This window comes from Entelurus aequoreus, linkage group LG10 (assembly GCF_033978785.1).
Source record: "Entelurus aequoreus isolate RoL-2023_Sb linkage group LG10, RoL_Eaeq_v1.1, whole genome shotgun sequence".
Taxonomy (NCBI): domain Eukaryota; kingdom Metazoa; phylum Chordata; class Actinopteri; order Syngnathiformes; family Syngnathidae; genus Entelurus; species Entelurus aequoreus.
Genome location: NC_084740.1, coordinates 21,814,097 through 21,837,784, shown reverse-complemented (window position 1 = coordinate 21,837,784; position 23,688 = coordinate 21,814,097). Strand labels below are relative to the sequence as shown.

Sequence of the window (23,688 nt, the reverse complement as noted above, 5' to 3'; positions counted from 1 at the left end):
GTCCGTCGTATATACAGTCGTATCTGTGTTAATAGAACCCAGTTGTAGCTGAGATGCATTGTCTTTAATCTCTTTTCTAATGACTTCAATTTTCTTATTAAAGAAATTCATAAAGTCATCTGCTGAGTGGGTGGAGCTACTGGGAGGAGTCCATTGTTGGGTTAGCGATGCTACTGTACTAAACAAAAATTTAGGATAATTTTTGTTGAGGTGGATGAGATTTGAGTAATATTTAGCTTTAGCTGAGGTAAGCATGCGTTTATAAGTTATTAAACTATCACTCCATGCTTGATGGAAAACCTCAAGTTTAGTCGCACGCCATTTGCGTTCCAGCTTTCTACATGATAATTTCTGGGCTTTAGTTTCTTCTGTAAACCATGGGGTACGCCTTTTAGGGGCCCTTTTCAGCTTTAGCGGTGCTACACTATCAATGGTGTCGCGCAGGGCGTCGTTAAAGTTGTTAGTGAGGTTAAGTTAAGTTAAGTTAAAGTACCAATGATTGTCAGAGCCCACATAATTTGGGAATGGTGCCATTACCGAAGGCAGTAGGTCAGTAAGAGTCGTCGTTGTGGCAGCATTAATGTTGCGGCTGCTATAGTAGTTATTATTATTATTATTATTAGTTTGTTGACAATGAGTCAGAACTTCGAATTTTATAAGGTAATGACCGGACATTACTTTAGTGTACGGGAGTATCGTAACTTTAGAGGTGGTGACACCCCTGACAAGCACTAGATCTATCGTATTACCGTTGCGATGCGTGGGTTCATTTATTATTTGTGTAAGACCACAGCTATCAATTATAGTCTGGAGCGCCACGCATGGAGGGTCCGATGGGGTATTCATATGGATATTAAAGTCCCCCATTATGATTATATTGTCGGCGTGCGTCACTAGATCAGCAACAAACTCTGAGAATTCACTGATGAAGTCCGAATAGGGCCCAGGGGGGCGGTAGATAACAGCCAGGTCGAGAGGTAGCGGTGTGACAAACCTCATAGTGAGCACCTCAAACGAGTTATATTTATTATTTAGGTTAGGTGTAAAATTATAGTTTTCATTGTATATTAGTGCGGCACCCCCTCCCCTTTTAAGAGGACGGGCAACATGTGCATTCGTATAGTTAGGAGGAGATGCCTCATTTAGCGCAAAAAAAATCGTCTGGTTTGAGCCAGGTCTCGGGGAGACCAACGACGTCAAGTTTGTTGTCTCTAATGACCTCATTAACTAGTAACGTTTTGGAAGATAATGATCTTATGTTTAAAAAGCCCATATTATAGGTAGTGGGCTGTTTTGAGGATTGTTTGTTGAAATTATCCGAAGTAGCAATATTAATAATGTTGCGTTTATTATGCGTAGTGCACTTTAAATAGTTTCGACCATATCTAGGAATTGATACGATGGGAATTTTCAGATTGTTTGCTTGATGCTGCGATAAACTGAACGCATCATAGTTAGCCACCTCAGTACAATGTATGTCTGCCTCTGACACGGTCACAAAAGAAAAAACATTATGTGAGTTGTGTTTTATTCTAAGAGAATTGCTATGTGTGCAGGGATTATCTAGCCTGGCGCCGGCTAGTTCTAGTTTAAATGACTCCTTACCCGGACACTCCACGCTTCTTTGGGGATTAGCTTTTCCCTTTGTTGTTAGCCCCGCTCGGCATCCCCGCTTCTGCTTCCGCTCACACCGCTTACGTCTCCTCCATTGACGGTCCCCGCTAGTACTTGACTCCGCTGCTACAAAGGCCGCTCGATGTAGCCCGCGAAGTATTCCCATGCTAGCGAGGAGGTCCACCGTACATGCATCTTTCAGTCTATAACGACCCCATCTATCCACATCCAAAATTGTCTGTCGGTCGTATGTGATCACAGAGTGTTCACGCTTTGAGCCAGCCATGAAATTGACAGAAATGACGGGTGTTTTTTGCCAAATCGCTCTACACTCCCAAGAGCGTGTTCAAGCTCCTGCATTTCAATGCACCGCCCTTTTACTCTACTGACTTCGAAACCACATGTGAAAGCAGTACAGTCTAAATTGGCTAAGGGTGTCTCCATTTTGTGGAAAATGCAAAAATTACCAAATCAAAATTCACTTAAAACGATTTACTTTGCTCTTTTATTGCCGCATTTACAGTATTGCACTGAAGTTTGGGGGCACACCTGCAGGGACACTATTGAACTGCTATTTAAGCTCCAGAAAAAGGCAATTAGAATGATACATTATGCCCCATATAGAGCTCATACCAATGATCTGTTCAAAATGAGTAATTTTCTTAAACTACATGATATAATCCAATACAGTAGCCTTCAAGTTATGTTTATGGCCTCACAAAGGGCTCTACCTGCAAATATACAGAGTCTGTTTTCACTCAGAGATGGTCCACATGAACTCAGGGGTGTCCTGAAATTCAAACATAACATGGTAAATTCCATATTCAAGGCTCAAACTTTATCTATAGCTGGGGGTGAAACCGTGGGACAATATGAGCAGAGAAATTAAACTGTCTTCTAGCCTAAGAGTGTTCAACCTTGCGGTAAAAGATGTGTTGTTGGGAAACTATCAAAAACATGACCAGTTGTTTGGACTATCTCAACTGTGGGACACAGGTGCAAAATAACTCACTGTGGAATAAGGGACATAACACACCAGACAAGGCTTCAGAAGACGAAAGATACACAGGCAAGATGGAGCTAATCTCATGGTCACTCAGTGCTATTATATCCACATTGGTGTATGTATACTGACTTGTTATTATCTTCCATTATCATATGTTATTATACTTGTTCTGAAATTGTCATGTATCCATCGAATCTGCTGTTGAAACTTGGACTATATAACCAACATATATAACCAACATATATAACCAATAAGTTGATTGTAAATTAGGGGCGGGACATGGATAAGCATTCTTGCTTTTTTCCCGTATCCCTTTTCGGTGGGTGCTGTTGCATGTCTGTCAAATTACAAAGAATGATGAAGTGTTGCTGTATATGTCTGTCTGCCGGAATAAATACATTTATTCATTTATTCAAATTTCATTCATTAATTTATACAAAATCTTAATGGAGTTGTTTGGATGTTTGTTAAGGGCTTTATAGGCAGAATAGAGCGGCTCACATAAGCTCCCTTGTAAGCAGACTTTTGATCGCATTTATGTAATATCTAGAATGCATAAAAAAACACATCCATCGTCATGTCTTTCATAATGATTGTGAACGATAGGAAAAAATCCCAAAAAAGTGCAGTTCCCATTTAACTACTTATTTTTGACAGCCCTAACAAAAAGGTTTTAAATGTTTTAAAATTAAAGTTAAGTTAAGTTAAAGTACCAATGATTGTCACTCACACACTAGGTGTGCTGAAATTTGTTCTCTGCATTTGACCCATCCCCTTGTTCACCCCCTGGGAGGTGAGGGGAGCAGTGAGCAGCAGTGGTGGCCGCGCCTGGGAATCATTTTTAGTGATTTAACCCCCAATTCCAACCCTTGATGCTGAGTGCCATGAGTGTATGCAAAAACTTCCAATATAAAAAAGATTTCCAATGTTTTTGATGCAAAAGTTGACTCTCGATTCAGACGATTTTAGTGCAATAATTCCACTTACCCAGATATTAGTGACACCTAACATTTGTTTGAGCTTATAAAAATGAACGTGCTCTGTATAAAATGTCTACCGTATTTTTCGGAGTATAAGTCGCACCTGCCGAAAATGCACAATAAAGAAGGGAAAAAACATATATAAGTCGCACTGGAGTATAAGTCGCATTTTTTGGGGAAATGTATTTGATACAACCAAACACCAAGAATAGACATTTGAAAGGCAATTTAAAATAAGTAAAGAATAGTGAACAGGCTGAATAAGTGTACGTTATATGACGCATAAATAACCAACTGAGAACGTGCCTGGTATGTTAACGTAACATATTATGGTAAGAGTCATTCAAATAACTATAACATATAGAACATGCTATACGTTTACCAAACAATCTGTCACTCCTAATCGCTAAATCCCATGAAATCTTATACGTCTAGTCTCTTACGTGAATGAGCTAAATAATAATATTTGATATTTTGCGGTAATGTGTTAATAATTTCACACATAAGTCACTCCTGAGTATAAGTCGCACCCCCGGCCAAACTATGAAAAAAACTGTGACTTATAGTCTGAAAAATATGGTAATTCCTAAAGGGTATATGCTGTACTGTATATTTTGTAAAACATTTAAGCTAAAAATCTACACTTCTATCACTGTTTAGTTTAAAATCAATTGCAGAAAAAGCAAATTATACACAAAACTGTCCAACTACTTGCAGACCTCACTGCATCAGCATTCTCTGACAAATCAGCAGTCTGTAAAGAGTCCTAATGTAAATGTAAAGCTGGAATAATTTGTTTTTTGCTTTTGCAAAGTAACTGCTTACATGTTAGTTAGTAAAGACATATAGTAACTATGGAGACAGACACTATTAATTCCATCAGCACAATGAAGCTCACTTTATTGTCACTTACTCAATATTCACAAGTGAAAAATTAAGTATATCATATATCTAAGTTGATGCATTCCCTTTTGTGTTTTTAGCAGCTCTAACCAGAAGCAAGTTGTATTCTGTTGTTTCCAATGCCACATTTTTGTTTGTGTTTTAGAGAGCTTTGTTATCATCCCGCTGCACTCGCTCATGCCCACTATTAATCAGACACAGGTCAGTATTTACTGTTTCGCTCGTCTGGGCCGACTTGGCAAACCTCTTTCTTAATTATGACCGAAATCCAATCTCATCTTTGTCTTCCGCTCCTCCCAGGTGTTCAAAAGGCCGCCTCCTGGGGTGCGAAAGATTGTTATTGCTACCAATATAGCCGAGACAAGGTAAGTGTGTCTCTTGGACTGCTCCAGCACCAATTGTTTTTGGTTTTCTCTTAGCTGAAATGTGATGACGCTTTTTCCATTTACTCTGTCTGTGTGTGTGTGTGTGTGTGTGTGTGTGTGTGTGTGTGTGTGTGTGTGTGTGTGTGTGTGTGTGTGTGTGTGTGTCCTTGTATTTCTACCCTTCTTGAGACATGAAGAAGGAAAAGTCTTCCATATGAGGAGATGTGAACAAGTGATGACATAAATCATGGTCCCAATAACATTGCATCTAATAGAGAATGTCTCATTTGCACCACTGCTGGTGACATCTATCAAAATGAGGGTGGTCCCAAAAAGGAGGGATTTTTCAAATTGACTGTGTGTCTCTTTTAAAAGTGCTCCCCCTCTGGTCAACATATGAAATAACAAGCGTGTGTAAAAATTTGAAGTGCTCCCCCTCTGGCCAACATATGGAATAACAAGTGTGTGAAAGAAATTGAGATGCGCTGCCTTTGGCCAAAATGTATAAAATAAATAAATAAATATTTATATAGACATACTGTAATAACTTGAAGTAAATAATGAAGATTAAAAACCAATTACAAACAAAAAAAATTAACTAAAAGCTTACTTTTTTTATATTTGCATAGTATGTATATATTATTGATGTTGTAAATACAAACCTTATCTTATCTAGAAAGGGTGGTCCTAAAGAGTTAGGCATTTTTTGGAGGTCTCAAGAAGGTAAGAAATACAAGAACGTGTATGTCCGTGCATGTGCACGCGTCCAAGGATTTTATAGAAGCGATGATGAAAGGATAATTAGCATATATTTCTTGGATTTATTACTAGGTCAGACATATTGCCTTGAATAGAACAGACTGTCTCTTTGAAGATGTATTCATGCGCTCACAAATACACACACACGTATTTAAGAAGTGGCCCATGCTCTCCATCACTTCTCTAAAAATAGGCGTTAAATTCTCCCTTGGGCTCAATTGTATCTTTTACTTCAGAAAGATTGTGAGTCATAATGAAGCATTTTCGGACCGCCTGCTTTGATGTGTTTTTCCATCTGACTTCATTCCCATTTTCCCTTCTCTCCCCCGCCACACAGCATCACCATAGATGATGTGGTTTATGTGATCGATGGAGGGAAGATTAAGGAAACTAACTTTGACACCAACAACAACATCAGCACCATGACAGCCGAGTGGGTGAGCTTGGCCAACGCCAAGCAGAGGAAAGGACGTGCTGGCCGGTGGGTAATATTTACATATTTTTGTCTATGTAATTATATGCAATATCAACCTTAGTTTTATAATCCTAGCTCCCCATATGTCCACGCCATTCGCCAACCAGCAGTGTGTACTCACAAAAGCAGAATGTTTCCAGCTGGTATTGTTGCTTTTGTTGGCTAGCTCCCACATCAGAGTGGAGCCAGACCCAATTAGTGCCAACTGCTGGCAAAGTGCTGTTTTGTGCCATTCATTCTCAATTAAATGACTGACATAACTTTTGTTTTCTTTCTCTTTTTGTTCTGCATATACAAATATATATATATACAGTGTGTGTCCAGGGAAGTGTTATCATTTCTACAACGGTCTCAGAGCCAGCCTGCTGGATGACTACCAATTACCCGAAATCATGAGGACACCCCTGGAGGAACTGTGCCTGCAAATCAAGGTCCCTCAGTAACACATGCACACATGCAGCTTCATTTATGTGATCAGCCATCCGCACACAATGCAAAGCATATGAGAAATTATGAATGTGATCATTTAGCGACGGAAAGACCTTCTATATGAAAAATATTGTTGCGTCCCAACAGACACGCAGAGAAGTCCAATATATTGTAAGACTGTTCTATACTTTAGAATAGGAATGTTCCGATCAGAGTTTTTGCGTGCGCGCGTGCGTGCGTATACAGTCGTGATAAAAAGTTTACATACACTTGTAAAGAACATAATGTCATGGCTGTCTTGAGTTTCCAGTTCCATTATACAGTGCTCAATACCGGTGTAGAGCGGAATATACGTTAGGTCAGGAAAAAACACTGAGGCTATTTCATCCCTACAAGCCTGTTTCGCAGGTTTTCCTGCAAATAGAGATGTGTGTGTGTGTATGTATGTGTGTGTATATATATATATATATATATATATATATATATATATATATATATATATATATATAGGGTAGACTGATTAAACTACTTGTTAATTTCCTGTTAATATTTGCTTACTTTCTGCTGCATCGTGTTTCCATCTACGCTTCTTAAACAATACTAACCACCTACGTCTTGGTGTTGGTTTAAGCTAACTTAGCGGTTAGTTTAGCTATTAGCATGTCTGCTCCTGGCTTGTCTGTGTGTTTGTTCTCCAGTGATAATGATATTTCATAATGCTTAAGATACCAATAAACAGTTTTATGTAATCATGGCTTAGGGAGCGGCCCCAAACTTTGTATGGGGACACATAATTAGTTGCTTGCTGACTAAAATTAACCATAGTGTCAGCCAAAGAGGCAGTTCTAGTTAATTTCTTGTCCAAGAGGATTAAGGCAGTGCTTAATAACAATGCTTGGACATGTTCACTATGAAGTGTACTCAATTGTGTTACTATCTATTTAGACAATAATGGCTGTGTGTTGACTCATTTTCAGTGGATAGTAAATCTTGCTGTGCAAGCTGTACATAGATAGATAGATAGTACTTTATTGATTCCTTCAGGAGAGTTCCCCCAGGAAAATTAAATTCCAGCAGCAGTGTACAGAATTGAGATCGAATTTAAAAAGTAAAAAGTAAATAATGGGGGTATAAACGGAAACAAAATAGAAAAAAATTGACCTCTTTAGGTTACATTTCTATAGTATTGTCTGAAGAGAAGATGGCTGCTGAAATGTGGGGGCTACCCTACTCACTTCAGTGAGATACTGCATATACATGTAGCATCGGGGACTTCCTACTCGACGGGCGCCCTCTGGAAGCCCTGAGGAGGATTGTCTTTTGTGGCTCTGGCTTGCTATTTATCTTTACCATCCTCTTTGCAAAGCCTCCCAATACACTCAGTCTTGCCTCATCGCATGCTAATGGAACACAAAGGCAAAGTTCACTCCCATCGAGTGTTGGCAATGCCTGCACCAGAGACTATTGAATGTGTATTTGGATGTTGGATGCTTCTGAAGTACAGCTTAATGTGTTTGAAGTGAAGCCAGCTGGAACAAGTCTGAATTAATGCATCAGTCTGTATGAAAAACAGACAATTAATTAGCATCTAACTTGTTTAGTTAGGCACAAGAAATAGGATTGTGTCATTTGAGTATGACGGATTGTGTACTCTCATTTTCCCTGGACAGATATTGAAGCTCGGCAGCATTGCTGTCTTCCTGCAGAAAACGATTGACCCCCCCGCTGAAAAGGCTGTCCATCTGGCCATCAAGAACCTCCAAAACCTGGTAAGGAAGAGCACAAAGAAGTAAAGAATTAGCCACGGTTGGGAAATTGTTCTGTCTTCGTTGGAGAAGTTGTCTCGGTAGCAAATTCTTGTTTGTGTTTTGAGAGCAGGGAAATGTTCCATTTAATTGATGGACTTGTAGGTTTTTGTATCGACACAAAAGTCACACAAAACTTAGTTGCCATCACTGATTTTTATTTTTAGTGATGGTACCACAGAGGGACAAAAGTGATGACAAAGAGGAAAAGAATGACGATAACCATAGAATACAAGTAATTAAATATAAGGCTCAACATTAGGTACTGTATTTTTCGGACTATAAGTCGCAGTTTTTTTCTTAGTTTGCGTGCGACTTATACTCAGGAGCGACTTATGTGTGAAATTATTAACACATTACCGTAAAATATCAAATAATATTATTTAGCTCATTCACTTAAGAGACTACACCAGTCAGTGGTTCTTAACCTGGGTTCGATCGAACCCTAGGGGTTCGGTGAGTCGGGCTCAGGGGTTTGGCGGAGGTCAAGACACACCCGTGTAAATAAAAGCTTCTCCCTATCGGCATACTACGGATACGGCAACAGCAGAAGTCACACTGATTTGCAGGTGTGTAATTTGTTGTGAGTTTATGCACGGTGTTGGTTTTGTTCTTTGAACAAGGTGATGTTCATGCATGGTTCATTTTGTGCACCAGTAAAAAAACATGGTTACACTTTAGTATGGGGAACATATTCACCATTAATTAGTTGCTTATTAACATGCAAATTAGTAACATATTGGCTCTTAACTAGTCATTATTAAGTACTTATTAATGCCTTATTCGGCATGGCCTTATTATAACCCTAACCCTCTAACCCTGGCCCTTACCCCCTAACCCTAACCAAATAACTCTAAAATAAGTCTTTGTTACTTAGAATATGTTCCCCTAGTGTCCAAAAAACTCTAAATTAAGTCTTTGTTACTTAGAATATGTTCCCCATACTAAAGTGTTAGCAAAAACATATAGCTTTGTCTTGAATTTGAAAAAAAACATCATTTAATTTTTCACTAAAGAAGGGTTCGGTGAATGCGCATATGAAACTGGTGGGGTTCGGTACCTCCAACAAGGTTATGAACCACTGGACTAGACGTATACGATTTCATCGGATTTAGCGATTAGGAGTGACAGATTGTTCGGTAAACGTATATCATGTTCTATATGTTATAGTTATTTGAATGACTCTTACCATAATATGTTACGTTAACATACCAGGCACGTTTTCAGTTGGTTATTTATGCGTCATATAACGTACACTTATTCAGCCTGTTGTTCACTATTCTCTATTTATTTTAAATTGCCTTTCAAATGTCTATTCTTGGTGTTGGGTTTTATCAAATAAGTTTCCCCAAAAAATGCGACTTATACTCCAGTGCGACATATGTATGTTTTTTTCCTTCTTTATTATGCATTTTCGGCCGGTGCGACTTATACTCCGGAGCGACTTATACTCCGAAAAATACGGTAACTGTATTACAGCTACAGATAGCATGTTAGGCTGGATATACTATGAACTTTAAACATCAGGTGTCTGTTAATGTTATTTAATATATCAAACTAAAATGAGTTTAATAAAAGCAAGGCTATATTTAATATAAGATATTAAGCTACTCTACACTTTTGCTTTGCTGTTTGTCAGAATGCCTTGGATCATTCCGAGAATCTGACAGCGCTCGGTGTCCATCTGGCCCGCCTGCCCGTAGAGCCTCACATTGGGAAACTCATCCTGTTTGGAGCTCTGCTTGGCTGCCTTGACCCGGTGCTCACCATTGCCGCATCTCTCAGCTTCAAAGACCCTTTCTTCATACCCCTGGTAGACCTTTGACTCTCATACATTAATGCAGCAAGCATATATAGATACACACCTGTCCACAGGATTACATCACGCTGTTATTTGATTTTCTACTCAGGGCAAAGAAAAGATGGCGGACATGAGGAGGAAAACCTTGTCTAGAAACTCCAAGAGTGACCACCTCACTGTAGTCAATGCCTTTCAGGTAATAAAGTGGCTCACACCTACAGTCGCTGTGTGATGGACCAACTGATCCAACTTCATTTAATCCAATGATTGGTCAGGGCTGGGAGGATGCTAAACAACGTGGTGCACGTTGTGAGAGGGACTACTGCTGGGACAACTTCCTCTCTGCCAACACACTCAAGGTGAGCAAAATTGGTACACACACATGTATATTCTTAAAAACACACTTTCCTTTATTTATATACAATGTATGTTTACATATATATATATATATATATATATATATATATATATATATATATATATATATATATATATATATATATATATATATATATATATATATGTATATATATATATATATATATATATATATATATATATATTAGGGCTGCAAGTAACGATTAATTTGATAATCGATTAATCTGTCGATTATTACTTCGATTGATCGATTAATAATCGGATAAAAGAGACAAACTACATTTCTATCCTTTCCAGTATTTTATTGAAAAAAACCAGCATACGGGCACCATGTTCTGGACATTGGGGGTGCAGCATACACCAATAATAACACAGAAATGTAACTCATCAGAACTGAATCAGATATTGTACACGTTTCTGTTGTGAATAATCAAGGATTCATTTTAGGCTGCCTGTAAATAATAGCATGAAATATTCCAGCACCTTTATAACGTTTAGTTATACTAAAGCGTCACTAAAATCTAAATAGATTTATATAGCTTTATCGGGCCTGGCTGCATTGATCCATTATGAAACCAACCTGAGATATTTCTGTCCATTACGTTTATTTTGAAATTGGTAACCGTGCGTTTTCTCTCTCAAAACGGAGTCAAATGTGCCGGAGACACTATCAGCCCCGCGTTGCAACAAAGGCACAACGTTAACGTTACTCACAAAAAAGCTGAACTCATGAATGCCTGTTGCCACTATGGACTTAAAAAGTTACGTACTGCGAGTTCCCTTCATCCATGGCTCCAACATGTTTCCTTTTCAGGTGCTCCTGAAGCAATGTTGTACTTCCGTGCCATTTTGCAGGAAACGATCTTCTTTGAAGTCTTTAAAGTAAAGTGTTCCCACACTTTTGACGACTTAGGTCGTACACTTTTCTCCATTGAAGCAATAACCTCAAGATGTTTTTCTGCTGAACTATCCGTACGGTTTACCTGCGCCATTTTTCGAATGTTTCCAGACGGCGTCGTCACGTGAGCTGTACATGACACATCATTGGCTAGCTTACCTCCACCTCATGAGACGTAGCCTCAGCGCCGCCCTGGCGCTGTTTTGTACTGTTTTTGTACTTACTTTGATTATTGTTTCTCAGCTGTTTGTAAATGTTGCAGTTTATAAATAAAGGTTTATAAAAAAAACAAAAAAACAATTTTTTAAAATAAAATTAAAAAAAGCCTCCGCGCATGCGCATAGCATAGTTCCAACGAATCGATGACTAAATTAACCGCCAACTATTTTTATAATCGATTTTAATCGATTTCAATCGATTTAATCGATTAGTTGTTGCAGCCCTAATAAATATATATATATATATATATATATATATATATATATATATATATATATATATATATATATATATATATATATATATATATATATATATATATATATATATATATATACAAACCCCGTTTTTCATATGAGTTGGGAAATTGTGTAGATGTAAATATAAACGGAATACAATGATTTGCAAATCCTTTTCAACCCATATTCAATTGAATGCACTACAAAGACAACATATTTGATGTTCAAACTCATAAACTTTATTATTTTTTTGCAAATAATAATTAACTTAGAATTTCATGGCTGCAACACGTGCCAAAGTAGTTGGGAAAGGGCATGTTCACCACTGTGTTACATGGCCTTTCCTTTTAACAACACTCAGTAAACGTTTGGGAACTGAGGAGACACATTTTTTAAGCTTCTCAGGTGGAATTCTTTCCCATTCTTGCTTGATGTACAGCTTAAGTTGTTCAACAGTCCGGGGGTCTCCGTTGTGCTATTTTAGGCTTCATAATGCGCCAGACATTTTCAATGGGAGACAGGTCTGGACTACAGGCAGGCCAGTCTAGTACCCGCACTCTTTTACTATGAAGCCACGTTGATGTAACATGTGGCTTGGCATTGTCTTGCTGAAATAAGCAGGAGCGTCCATGGTAACGTTGCTTGGATGGCAACATATGTTGCTCCAAAACCTGTATGTACCTTTCAGCATTAATGGCGCCTTCACAGATGTGTAAGTTACCCATGTCTTGGGCACTAACACACCCCCATACCATCACAGATGCTGGCTTTTCAACTTTGCGCCTATAACAATCCGGATGGTTCTTTTCCTCTTTGGGCCGGAGGACATGACGTCCACAGTTTCCAAAAACAATTTGAAATGTGGACTCTTTGAAAAGGATTGGCAAATCATTGTATTCCGTTTATATTTACATCTAACACAATTTCCCAACTCATATGGAAACAGGGTTTGTATATATATATATGTATATATATATATATATATATATATATATATATATATATATATATATATATATATATATATATATATATATATATATATATATATATATATTAAGGCTGCAACTAACGATTAATTTGATAATCGATTAATCTGTCGATTATTACGTTGATTAATCGATTAATAATCGGATAAAAGAGGCTAACTAAATTTCTATCCTTTCCAGTATTTTATTGAGAGAAAAAAACAGCATACTGGCACCATTCTTATTTTGATTATTGTTTCTCAGCTGTTTATACATGTTGCAGTTTATAAATAAAGGTTTATTTATAAAAAATAAAAAAAAAAAAAATTGCCTCTGCGCATGCGCATAGCATAGATCCAACGAATCGATGACTAAATTAATCGCCAACTGTTTTTATAATCGATTAGTTGTTGCAGCCCTAATATATATATATATATATATATATATATATATATATATATATATATATATATATATATATATATATATATATATATATATATACACACATATATATATATATATACACATATATATATATATGTGGTAGGGATGTATCCCTTTATGGAAGATGCCTGTGCGTGACTTTGTTTAACGTGGGGAGACTGGTGCACAGTCACCACACGATCCTTGACAGATCCGGGTCAGGGTCCAGTGGTATGGGGTCCAAGACGACTGGGGACCCTTTTCTGCTGCAGTTTTCATCCGCCATCCGAGCCGTTGTGACGCTCCATAGGGTTAGCAATCCTCCTCTGCCTGTTCCACCGTTGAGGTCTTAGGTTGTTATTTCCCCATAACTGGGCCCACATGGATGTGGAGGTGCCTTTTTCCGCCATCGCAGCCGTTGTGGTGGTTCTTACATCTACCGTCTTCTGCCTGCTCCGCCGTAGAGGTCGTAAATCTAGCCAGGCCACCTCTGGCTCCAGTGATGACGGTTCATGGCGATTGTGGATGAAAATAGTCTTGTCTTGTCGGTAAAACCACTTGCCATGGCTTTGGACATGGGCTTTGGCAATGTTTTAATAGCATTAAAGAGCATATACGTGCCACTTAATATTTATTGTAAATAACAAAACAAGTGAAACACCATCATCATAGTAGCGTAATCAAGTGCATGCAGAGGTAGATAAAGCTTTTGTGGACTTCACAAAAACTACATGAGAAGGTTGCCGCCAGCTAGAGCTGTTAAAGTCATTGTGCCTTTTCCGGAAGTGAATTTCTGGGACAAGCGTCAGAAAATGGATGGATGGATGGACTTTCTTCTGTTTCCTGGTTGGCTAAAATGTCCATTATGGTTAACAGGGTTGAATCAGCGTTAATCATCATTAGTGTGAATTGGACATTTGATTTACTTTTCCCTTTAGATGCTACAAAACATGAAGGGACAGTTTGCTGAGCATCTCATGCATACAGGCTTTGTCAGCAGCAGGTACCCTAAAGACCCCAAATCTAATGTCAACTCAGGTGAGACCGAGGAGGTGCAGTCTGCCAAAACATTAAAAGATGATGCACTGCAAAAAATAAAATTCTCTCCCTCAGATAACGAGAAGCTCATCAAAGCTGTGATCGTAGCTGGTCTGTATCCTAAGGTAGCCATGATCCGACCTTCCCACAGCAGAAAGAGGCCCGGGTAAGTTAATTTTGAAGTACAAAATCAGTATTATTGATATCCAGACAGAGAGAATGGTCTAAACAGTGTAATATGTCAACTGAAGTCTCAATTAAAAGTTGCCTTCACGCTATTTTTTTCCAAGTCACACTGCTGAGACAATATATCTGCACGATTGTATGCATGGCCTCGCATTCTTGTTTGTTTCACTACGAAACCATATGGTTGGCCATGAGCAGATTGTTCCCTGCAGTGGAGCCGATGATCTTGTCTGCCTCATGCTGTGCCGTTTGGATCACTCACTCTTTGACTTAAACATTACAGTTGTGATTGCTTCTGAGCCACTGTGGCAGGAGCGGAAAGCTGTACGTATTATTTAACTTGGATTGTACAGATTGTACAGCAGTGTAGATTTACTGTCTCCTACAAATGATTCTCAGACATTACTGTCTAAATAACTGGCAACACAAGTGAGTACTTTTCACAGTTAACATGGCCAGAGTGTGACTCCGTAGTGCTCTTTTTGGAATTCATGGATTCCCTTCCGGCAGACATTGTATTTATTGTTAGTTCCCCAGCTGACAAGTTAGTAGCTAATTGTGTATCTCCATAGTGTAGAACCACCCTCTTAAGCTAATAATAATCACCTACATTACAGCAAATAAACTGCATTTCTTAGTATCTTAAGTATCAATATCAAGTATTATTTTCACTGGAGGACAAGGCTAAACATGTTACAGCATAAGCAAGCCAGGAGCAGGCATGCTAATAGCTAAGCTAAGTCAACACTAAGATATAAGTGCTTAGTAAAGTTTACGAAGTGTCGATGGAACCACGTTACAGCAGAAAGTAAGCAAATATTAACAGGAAATTAACAAGTAGATTAATAAGAGTATAGAGGATGATATAACAACAACTGTTGGTGTGTGAGCATTGTCGCAGTCAGGGCAGTTGCTAGGAATTCTGGGACCCCTAAAAGAATATTGGTGTGGTCCACTCTACCCCATTCATTGTGGGCTCTAGAGGCCTGTGGGACCTGAGAATTGTCATTACTTTCCCCTTCTATACGACCGCCCTGGTAGCAGTCACCACACGACATGGAAGATGTATCTTTTCATAAATTGGTGGTGTCAATACCAAAGATAATTTCAATGTACGATCAATACAAGTGTGGATATTTTGATTTCCTCAAAATCTTTTTATTTTGTTTTTGTCAATGTTTACAATTTTGGGGAAATGTCTCTGGACACAGGAGGACTTTGAGATGGTCGTTTTTGATTTTGTTTAATTGTGTAATATTGACTTTGTTTTGCTCAAACAATTGTATGTGAATGAGAAAATAATGAACTAGTATCATATCACGGGCTCATATTGCATTGTTATTATTATTATGATTACAACCCTAAAATGTGTTATTTTGAAAATGTTTTTTTTTTCAAAGAAGAGAAAAATACTTTTTTCAGCTAAACAGTCATTTTTAAACACAATATTAGAACATGATAAAAGTTAATTTAAAATGGTTATAAAACTCCTCTCTGAGCTGCCACCTTACCGTGGTAGAGGAGTTTGCGTGTCCCAAGGTGAGGGATCAGACAAAGAGCAGCTCGAAGACTTCTATGGGAATGCATCAACAAGGACTCAGATATCCCTCGCCCGGACGCGGGTCACCGGGGCCCCCCTCTGGAGCCAGACCCGGAGTTGGGGCACGATGGCGAGCGCCTGGTTCTGCCGGGCCTGTCCCCATGGGGCCCGGCCCGGCACAGCCCGAAGAGGCAACGTGGGTCCCCCCTCCAATGGGCTCACCACCCATAGCAGGGGCCATAGAGGTCGGGTGTAATTTGAGCTGGGCAGCAGACGAAGGCAGGGCACTTGGCGGTCTGATCCTCGGCTACATAAGCTAGCTCTTGGGACGTGGAACGTCACCTCGCTGGGAGGGAAGGAGCCTGAGCTAGTGCGCGAAGTAGAGAAGTTCCGGCTGGATATAGTCGGACTCACCTCGACGCACAGCAAGGGCTCTGGAACCAGTTCTCTCGAGAGGGGCTGGACTCTCTTCCACACTGGCGTTGCACGCAGTGAGAGGCGACAAGCTGGGGTAGCAATTCTTGTTGCCCCCCCGGCTCAAAGCCTGCACGTTGGAGTTCAACCCAGTGGACGAGAGGGTAGCCTCCCTCTGTCTTCGGGTGGGGGGACGGGTACTGACTGTTGTTTGTGCTTACGCACCAAACAGCAGTTCAGAGTACCCACCCTTTTTGGATACACTCGAGGGAGTACTGGAAAGTGCTCCCCCGGGTGATTCCCTTGTCCTACTGGGGGACTTCAACGCTCATGTTGGCAACGACAGTGAAACCTGGAGAGGCGTGATTGGGAAGAATGACCGCCCGGATCTGAACCAGAGTGGTGTTTTGTTATTGGAATTTTGTGCTCATCACAGATTGTCCATAACAAACACCATGTTCAAACATAAGGGTGTCCAACATAAGGGGCACCAGGACACCCTAGGCCGCAGTTCCATGATCGACTTTGTAGTTGTGTCATCGGCCTCATGTTTTGGACACTCGGGTGAAGAGAGGGGCGGAGCTTTCTACCGATCACCACCTGGTCGTGAGTTGGCTGCGATGGTGGGGGAGGATGCCAGACAGACCTGGCAGGCCCAAACGCATTGTGAGGGTCTGCTGGGAACGTCTGGCAGAGTCTCCTGTCAGAGAGTTTCAATTCCCACCTCCAGAAAAACTTTGAACATGTCACGAGGGAGGTGCTGGACATTCAGTCCGAGTGGACCATGTTCCGCACCTCTATTGTCGAGGCGGCTGATTGGAGCTGTGGCCGCAAGGTAGTTGGTGCCTGTCGTGGCGGTAATCCCAGAACCCGTTGGTGGACACCGGTGGTGAGGGATGCCGTCAAGCTGAAGAAAGAGTCCTATCGGGTTATTTTGGCTCATAGGACTCCAGAGGCAGCGGACAGGTACCGACAGGCCAAGCGGTGTGCGGCTTCAGCGGTCGCAGAGGCAAAAACTCGGACACAGTGTATGTTGCGGATGGTGTTCTGCTGACCTCGACTGCGGATGTTGTGGATCGGTGGAGGGAATACTTCGAAGACCTCCTCAATACCACCAACACATCTTCTTATGAGGAAGCAGTGCCTGGGGAATCTGTGGTGGGCTCTCCTATTTCTGGGGATGAGGTTGCTGAGGTAGTTAAAAAGCTCCTCGGTGGCAAGGCCCCGGGGGCGGATGAGATCCGCCCGGAGTTCCTTAAGGCTCTGGATGTTGTGGAGCTGTCTTGGTTGACAAGACTCTGCAGCATCACGTGGACATGGGGGGGCGGTACGTCTGGATTGGCAGACCGGGGTGGTGGTTCCTCTCTTTAAGAAGGGGAACCGGAGGGTGTGTTCCAACTATTGTAGGATCACACCCCTCAGCCTTCCCGGTAAGGTATATTCAGGTGTACTGGAGAGGAGGCTACGCCGGATAGTCGAACCTCGGATTCAGGAGGAATAGTGTGGTTTTCGTCCTGGTCGTGGAACTGTGGACCAGCTCTATACTCTCGGCAGGGTCCTTGAGGGCGCATGGGAGTTTGCCCAACCAGTCTACATGTGTTTTGTGGACTTGGAGAAGGCATTCGACCGTGTCCCTCGGGAAGTCCTGTGGAGAGTGCTCAGAGAGTATGGGGTATCGGACCGTCTGATGGCGGTCCGCTCCCTGTACGATCAGTGTCAGAGCTTGGTCCGCATTGCCGGCAGTAAGTCGGACACATTTCCAGTGAGGGTTGGACTGCCCTTTGCCACCGATTCTGTTCATAACTTTTATGGACAGAATTTCTAGGCGCAGTCAAGGCGTTGAGGGGATCCGGTTTGGTGGCTGCAGGATTAGGTCTCTGCTTTTTGCAGATGATGTGGTCCTGATGGCTTCATCTGGCCAGGATCTTCAGCTCTCACTGGATCGGTTCGCAGCCGAGTGTGAAGCGACTGGGATGAGAATCAGCACCTCCAAGTCCGAGTCCATGGTTCTCGCCCGGAAAAGGGTGGAATGCCATCTCCGGGTTGGGGAGGAAACCCTGCCCCAAGTGGAGGAGTTCAAATACCTAGGAGTCTTGTTCACGAGTGAGGGAAGAGTGGATCGTGAGATAGACAGGCGGATCGGTGCAGCGTCTTCAGTAATGCAGATGCTGTATCGATCCGTTGTGGTGAAGAAGGAGCTGAGCCGGAAGGCAAAGCTCTCAATTTACCGGTCGATCTACGTTCCCATCCTCAAATATGGTCATGAGCTTTGGGTTATGACCGAAAGGACAAGATCACAGGTACAAGCGGCCGAAATGAGTTTCCTCCGCCGGGTGGTGGGGCTCTCCCTTAGAGATAGGGTGAGAAGCTCTGCCATCCGGGGGGAGCTCAGAGTAAAGCCGCTGCTCCTCCACATCGAGAGGAGCCAGATGAGGTGGTTCGGGCATCTGGTCAGGATGCCACCCGAACGCCTCCCTAGGGAGGTGTTTAGGACATGTCCAACCGGTAGGAGGCCACAGGGAAGACCCAGGACACGTTGGGAAGACTATGTCTCCCGGCTGGCCTGGGAACGCCTCGGGATCCCCCGGGAAGAGCTGGACGAAGTGGCTGGGGAAAAGAAAGTCTGGGCTTCCCTGCTTAGGCTGCTGCCCCCGCGACCCGACCTCGGATAAGTGGAAGAAGACGGATGGATGGATGGATGGTTATAAAAAGTCTGAATTATTTTTCAATAAATGATAAAATGCTAAATCTGCAACTCAACTGACAACAACATGAGTTATTTTCTTTGTAACCTTACCTTTGTAAAAAAAATAAAAAAAACATACAGTAAAATGCAAAAATCCTATCACTAAGTGGCTCAAAAAGATCACAATATAAATATTTGATAGCAATATCCTTTTAGGAAGTTTAAAAAAATAAATAAAAGAAGGTAGATGCTTGAAACTGAATCTCAACATGTTTTGGAGACTTGCTCAAAATTTGTCCACAAGAGTGTTTTCAATCAATCAATCAATGTTTACCTTAATAACCCTTAATCACAAATGTTTCAAAGGGCTAGACAAGCCACAACGACATCCTCGGCTCAGATCTCACATCAGGGCAAGAAAAATCTCAACCCAATGCGAACAACGAAAAACCTTGGAAGGGTCCGCAGATGTGGGGACCCTACTTGGGTGACCAATTAATTATGTGAGAGTGCGGTTCCTCTCCACGCAGGAGAGGTGGGCAGAGCAGAAAAGAGAGACGGCAGATCAACTGGTCTAAAAAGGGGCCTATTTAAAGGCTAGGGCACCATTTAGTCCTTGAAGAAAAAATGGCCTATGCTTGCGTTGTCTTCGGCTGTACGAACCGTTCAAATTGTGAAAAGGATAGACGTTTCTTCAGAGTTCATTGAGAGGTAATCTAGAAAGGCGGAAGGCTGCAAGATTTTATGAAACGACTGCGAGAAAAGTTGCGCCCACTCCAGTAGAGGAGTAGAAGGGAGAGCGAATTTGCAGTGATTACTTTGTTAAAGGTTTGTTTGATATACTTTTAATGTTTAGTATTTCCCATTTAAGTATTATCTTGATGTTATTTATATTTTATCTTGTTTCGGAGTTCTCAAGACGCAATTTTGCTACGCGTATTTCGTAAAACACCAACTCAGCAAGTCTAAATCAAAGAAAGCAAATGTGAGCAAAACCTGAAAGAGTTAAGCTTTTACTAAAGACAGCAATTAGAAATGAAGATCTATAGTTATATTTGAAAAAAGATGGGGGAAAAACACACATACTCGTAAACGGCGTGGACAACAACAACAAGGTAAGCAAACATGACTGTAGACGGGAAGTTGAATCATGAAATGCAATAATACTTCCAGGAAGAAGTCACGTGACGGAATACAAGCAATAGCAATCTCCATGATCATGTTCCACGTGTTACCTTTCTCTTGCTGCCATGTCTGCAAACACGTTTGGCACGTAGGCTACACGGTCTGTATTTTTAGGGCAGGTAAAACAGCGAGATTGAATCATTTTTAAACCGAGGGAAATGTTCAGGGGATTAGCCTTCTTCATCTGGAGCTGTGTGCAGCAGGAGGGGTCTTGCCGCATGCCACTTTAAAGAATTTCTATAACTTTCAATTTTAGTGGTTTTGAAACTGTCACTTTCGAGTAACCGGCCCATGCTTAGTCACAGCAAATGTTGGAATTTGTTTTTCTCCTCAAAGAACCACAGTTCTCCTGTGCCGATAGCAACATTCATACATCCTTGACTGTGGACAAGTGATTTGTCTTGGTACGCACCAGATATTCTTACATCCAATAAGCATTCAAGTCTTATAATCATGGCACTAATTTCCCCTCGGGGATGAATAAAGTACTTGTGATTCTGATGTACACATTGAGAAGTTGACCCCATTTTGCACTCTGTTACGTTGTGCAGGGTAAAAGTCTACACACAGCCTGATGGAAAGGTGTGCATCCACCCCAAGTCTGTCAATTATGAGGAGACAAAGTTCAACTACACGTGGCTCATCTATCACCTCAAGATGAGAACCAGCAGCGTGAGTAATCCGGGGAGGGAAAGCATATAATACGTGTCAAAAGTCAGAATGTGTGCGCAAGGCCGCTCGGGTGGCTGCTTTTGGCGCCATCTCAGGGTAGGGAGGGGCGGGGGAGCGCTACAAAGGTTGGCAGAGGGGGTCTCGGCAGCTTTAGCTTGAATGAATATTTGATTAAAACGCCGCCTTTCAACTCCCTCTCAAAGGTGCTTTAAAGCCCCCACACATTTGTAAGAGGTGCAGGTCTTTTATGTCTGTCTGTGTCAATGTGTGTCGTCATTGTGCTGGAGCACACCTTTCAAGTCCTCTCTTGTCACAGTAATCTTCATCATCATCTTCCTCTGCTCATAATTACTGAAGAGTGTGAAGCTGTCGAGGTCACACGAATAGGAGAGAAAAACATGGCAGGGACGTTACGCACGTTATGTTATAAATCCACAAGGTGAAACGTTTGCCTCTGCTTTCTTCCTCCTCTTTAGAAATGCTTCCTTTAAAGGAAGCAGTGCTGTCATCTAATGTTTGTCGTTATACAGTAGCTCGAATATAAAACAACCTTTAAATACTTTTGGCAAAATCAAAGACGACATGACATTGTTCCCTCAGTATATATATATGTATATATATATATATATATATATATATATATATATATATATATATATATGTATATATATATATATATATATGTATATATATATATATATGTATATATGTATGTATATATATATGTATATATATATATATATATATATATATATATATATATATATATATATATATATATATATATATATATATATATATATATATATATATATATATACATATATATATATATATATATATATATATATATATATATACATATATATATATATACATACATGTGTATATATATATATATATATATATATATATATATATATATATATATATATATATACAGTCTGTCTGTACAGTACATACAGACATACACTAGGCTACCTACTCAGTGGCCGAGTGGTTAGAGTGTCCGCCCTGAGATCGGTAGGTTGTGAGTTCAAACCCCGGCCGAGTCATACCAAAGACTATAAAAATGTGAGCCATTACCTTCCTGTAGGGCTGGGCGATATGGCCTTTTTTTAATATCGCAATATTTTAAGGCCATATCGCGATACACAATATATATCTCGATATTTTGCCTTAGCCTTGAATGAACACTTGATTAGGGATGATGTTTGATAAGGAATTATCGAGTTCGAGCCTATTATCGAATCCTCTTATCGAACCGATTCCTTATCGATTCTCTTATCGAGTCCAGATAGGTTGTTGTATATGGAAAAAAACACACAATATTTGGTTTTACAAAAGCTCACTTTTATTATATAATAAAAAAAATAAAATCTAATAAATAAATAAATATTGACTGTTACCCACCTAAAAAAATAAAATAAAATAAATAAATATTGACTGTTGTTACCCAAAGTATATTAAGTGGGATTTTTCAGAGAAACAAATATATACAGTAACACAAAAACAACCTGTCTCTGTGATCACTATAGGTGTATACATAATTATATAGTGTTAAATAAAATCAGTCCCTTGGGCACAAAACTGAAAATAATACAGCTCTCCAAAAAGTGCACTTCTGCTGCTATTTGACATAACTCTTTGTTATGATGCTTTAAAATTTTTGCACTTTATTTCTTTATTGAAAGAACATTCTATGAAGAGAAAAGTTCTTTGCAAATGTGGTTACAATGCTAATAAATGAAAAGTTAAAGCTAAAAAAAAATACACTTTATTGAGTTAACATTATTTCTTTATGGGGGAAAAATGTTATGAGCTAGAGAATATAACAACCTCACTACCCAGCATGCAACGGGAGTTACGAGCATGCGCGGTAGCCCCGAAAAGTGTTGCATGTTGCCACGCTGTGAAAGTAAACGTCAAGAACTCAGCCAACACGCCTCGTCTGCATTATTTATAATTAGACAGACAACACATCTACAGTGTGATTTTGTTTTGTTTACAAGGAAAGAAAAACAAAAGTTAAAAAAGGGAGATATGTTGTATATATATGTATGTGCTGCGGTTGTTTTAAGAACGTTGCGACAGCTGCCGTAAAGGAGGTGCGTTGCTATGTTTCCGGTTGGTCGTAAAAGTGTTCGTCATGTGTTTTACCCTGCTAAAATCTCTCAGTAAAGTTATTCGATAGATTATAGCTTTTGTTTTGAACTTTATTACACCTTGTAGCGCTTTTTCCTGTCCATTGTTTTCCTGCTTTCGCTATCTGCGCCTAATGACTGAGCTACGTGATGTCATTTATTGTGATGTCCCACGGAGCATTTCTGGTCGGGACGGGATTCGAATAAAGAATCAACTCTTTTCCTTTACTATAGTGGTCTCGATAACGGGTACCGGTTCTCAAAAAGGGATTCCAGTCCGAGGACTCGGTTCTTTTCTTATCAAACAACCGGGAAAACCGGTTTCGAGTATCATCCCTACACTTGATGCATATAATCACAGCAGTATGATGATTCTATGTGTCTACATTAAAACATTCTTCTTCATACTGCATTAATATATGCTCATTTTAAACTTTCATGCAGAGAAGGAAATCACAACAAAAAAAAAATCACTATTTTTTTCATACGGTGTTGATCTGGAAATGTTTGCCTCGGCATTTTGATGGTGTGGGCGTGTGGCACCGAACGGAGATGTTA

The 23,688-nt window shown here is 40.3% G+C and overlaps 1 protein-coding gene across 3 annotated transcripts in view; it reads left to right on the top strand.

The window, feature by feature from the left end:
* Positions 1 to 23,688, top strand: part of dhx36 (DEAH (Asp-Glu-Ala-His) box polypeptide 36) — a 63,213-nt gene that overhangs the window by 30,394 nt on the left and 9,131 nt on the right. For all 3 annotated transcript variants that reach the window (XM_062060292.1, XM_062060291.1, XM_062060289.1), the window contains exons 14-24: positions 4,649 to 4,704; positions 4,804 to 4,868; positions 5,965 to 6,108; positions 6,416 to 6,533; positions 8,202 to 8,300; positions 9,976 to 10,149; positions 10,247 to 10,333; positions 10,413 to 10,496; positions 14,204 to 14,303; positions 14,379 to 14,469; positions 20,866 to 20,986. In XM_062060292.1, coding sequence (XP_061916276.1) covers positions 4,649 to 4,704; positions 4,804 to 4,868; positions 5,965 to 6,108; positions 6,416 to 6,533; positions 8,202 to 8,300; positions 9,976 to 10,149; positions 10,247 to 10,333; positions 10,413 to 10,496; positions 14,204 to 14,303; positions 14,379 to 14,469; positions 20,866 to 20,986 — 1,139 coding nt within the window. The remainder of the gene's footprint in view (positions 1 to 4,648; positions 4,705 to 4,803; positions 4,869 to 5,964; positions 6,109 to 6,415; positions 6,534 to 8,201; positions 8,301 to 9,975; positions 10,150 to 10,246; positions 10,334 to 10,412; positions 10,497 to 14,203; positions 14,304 to 14,378; positions 14,470 to 20,865; positions 20,987 to 23,688) is intronic.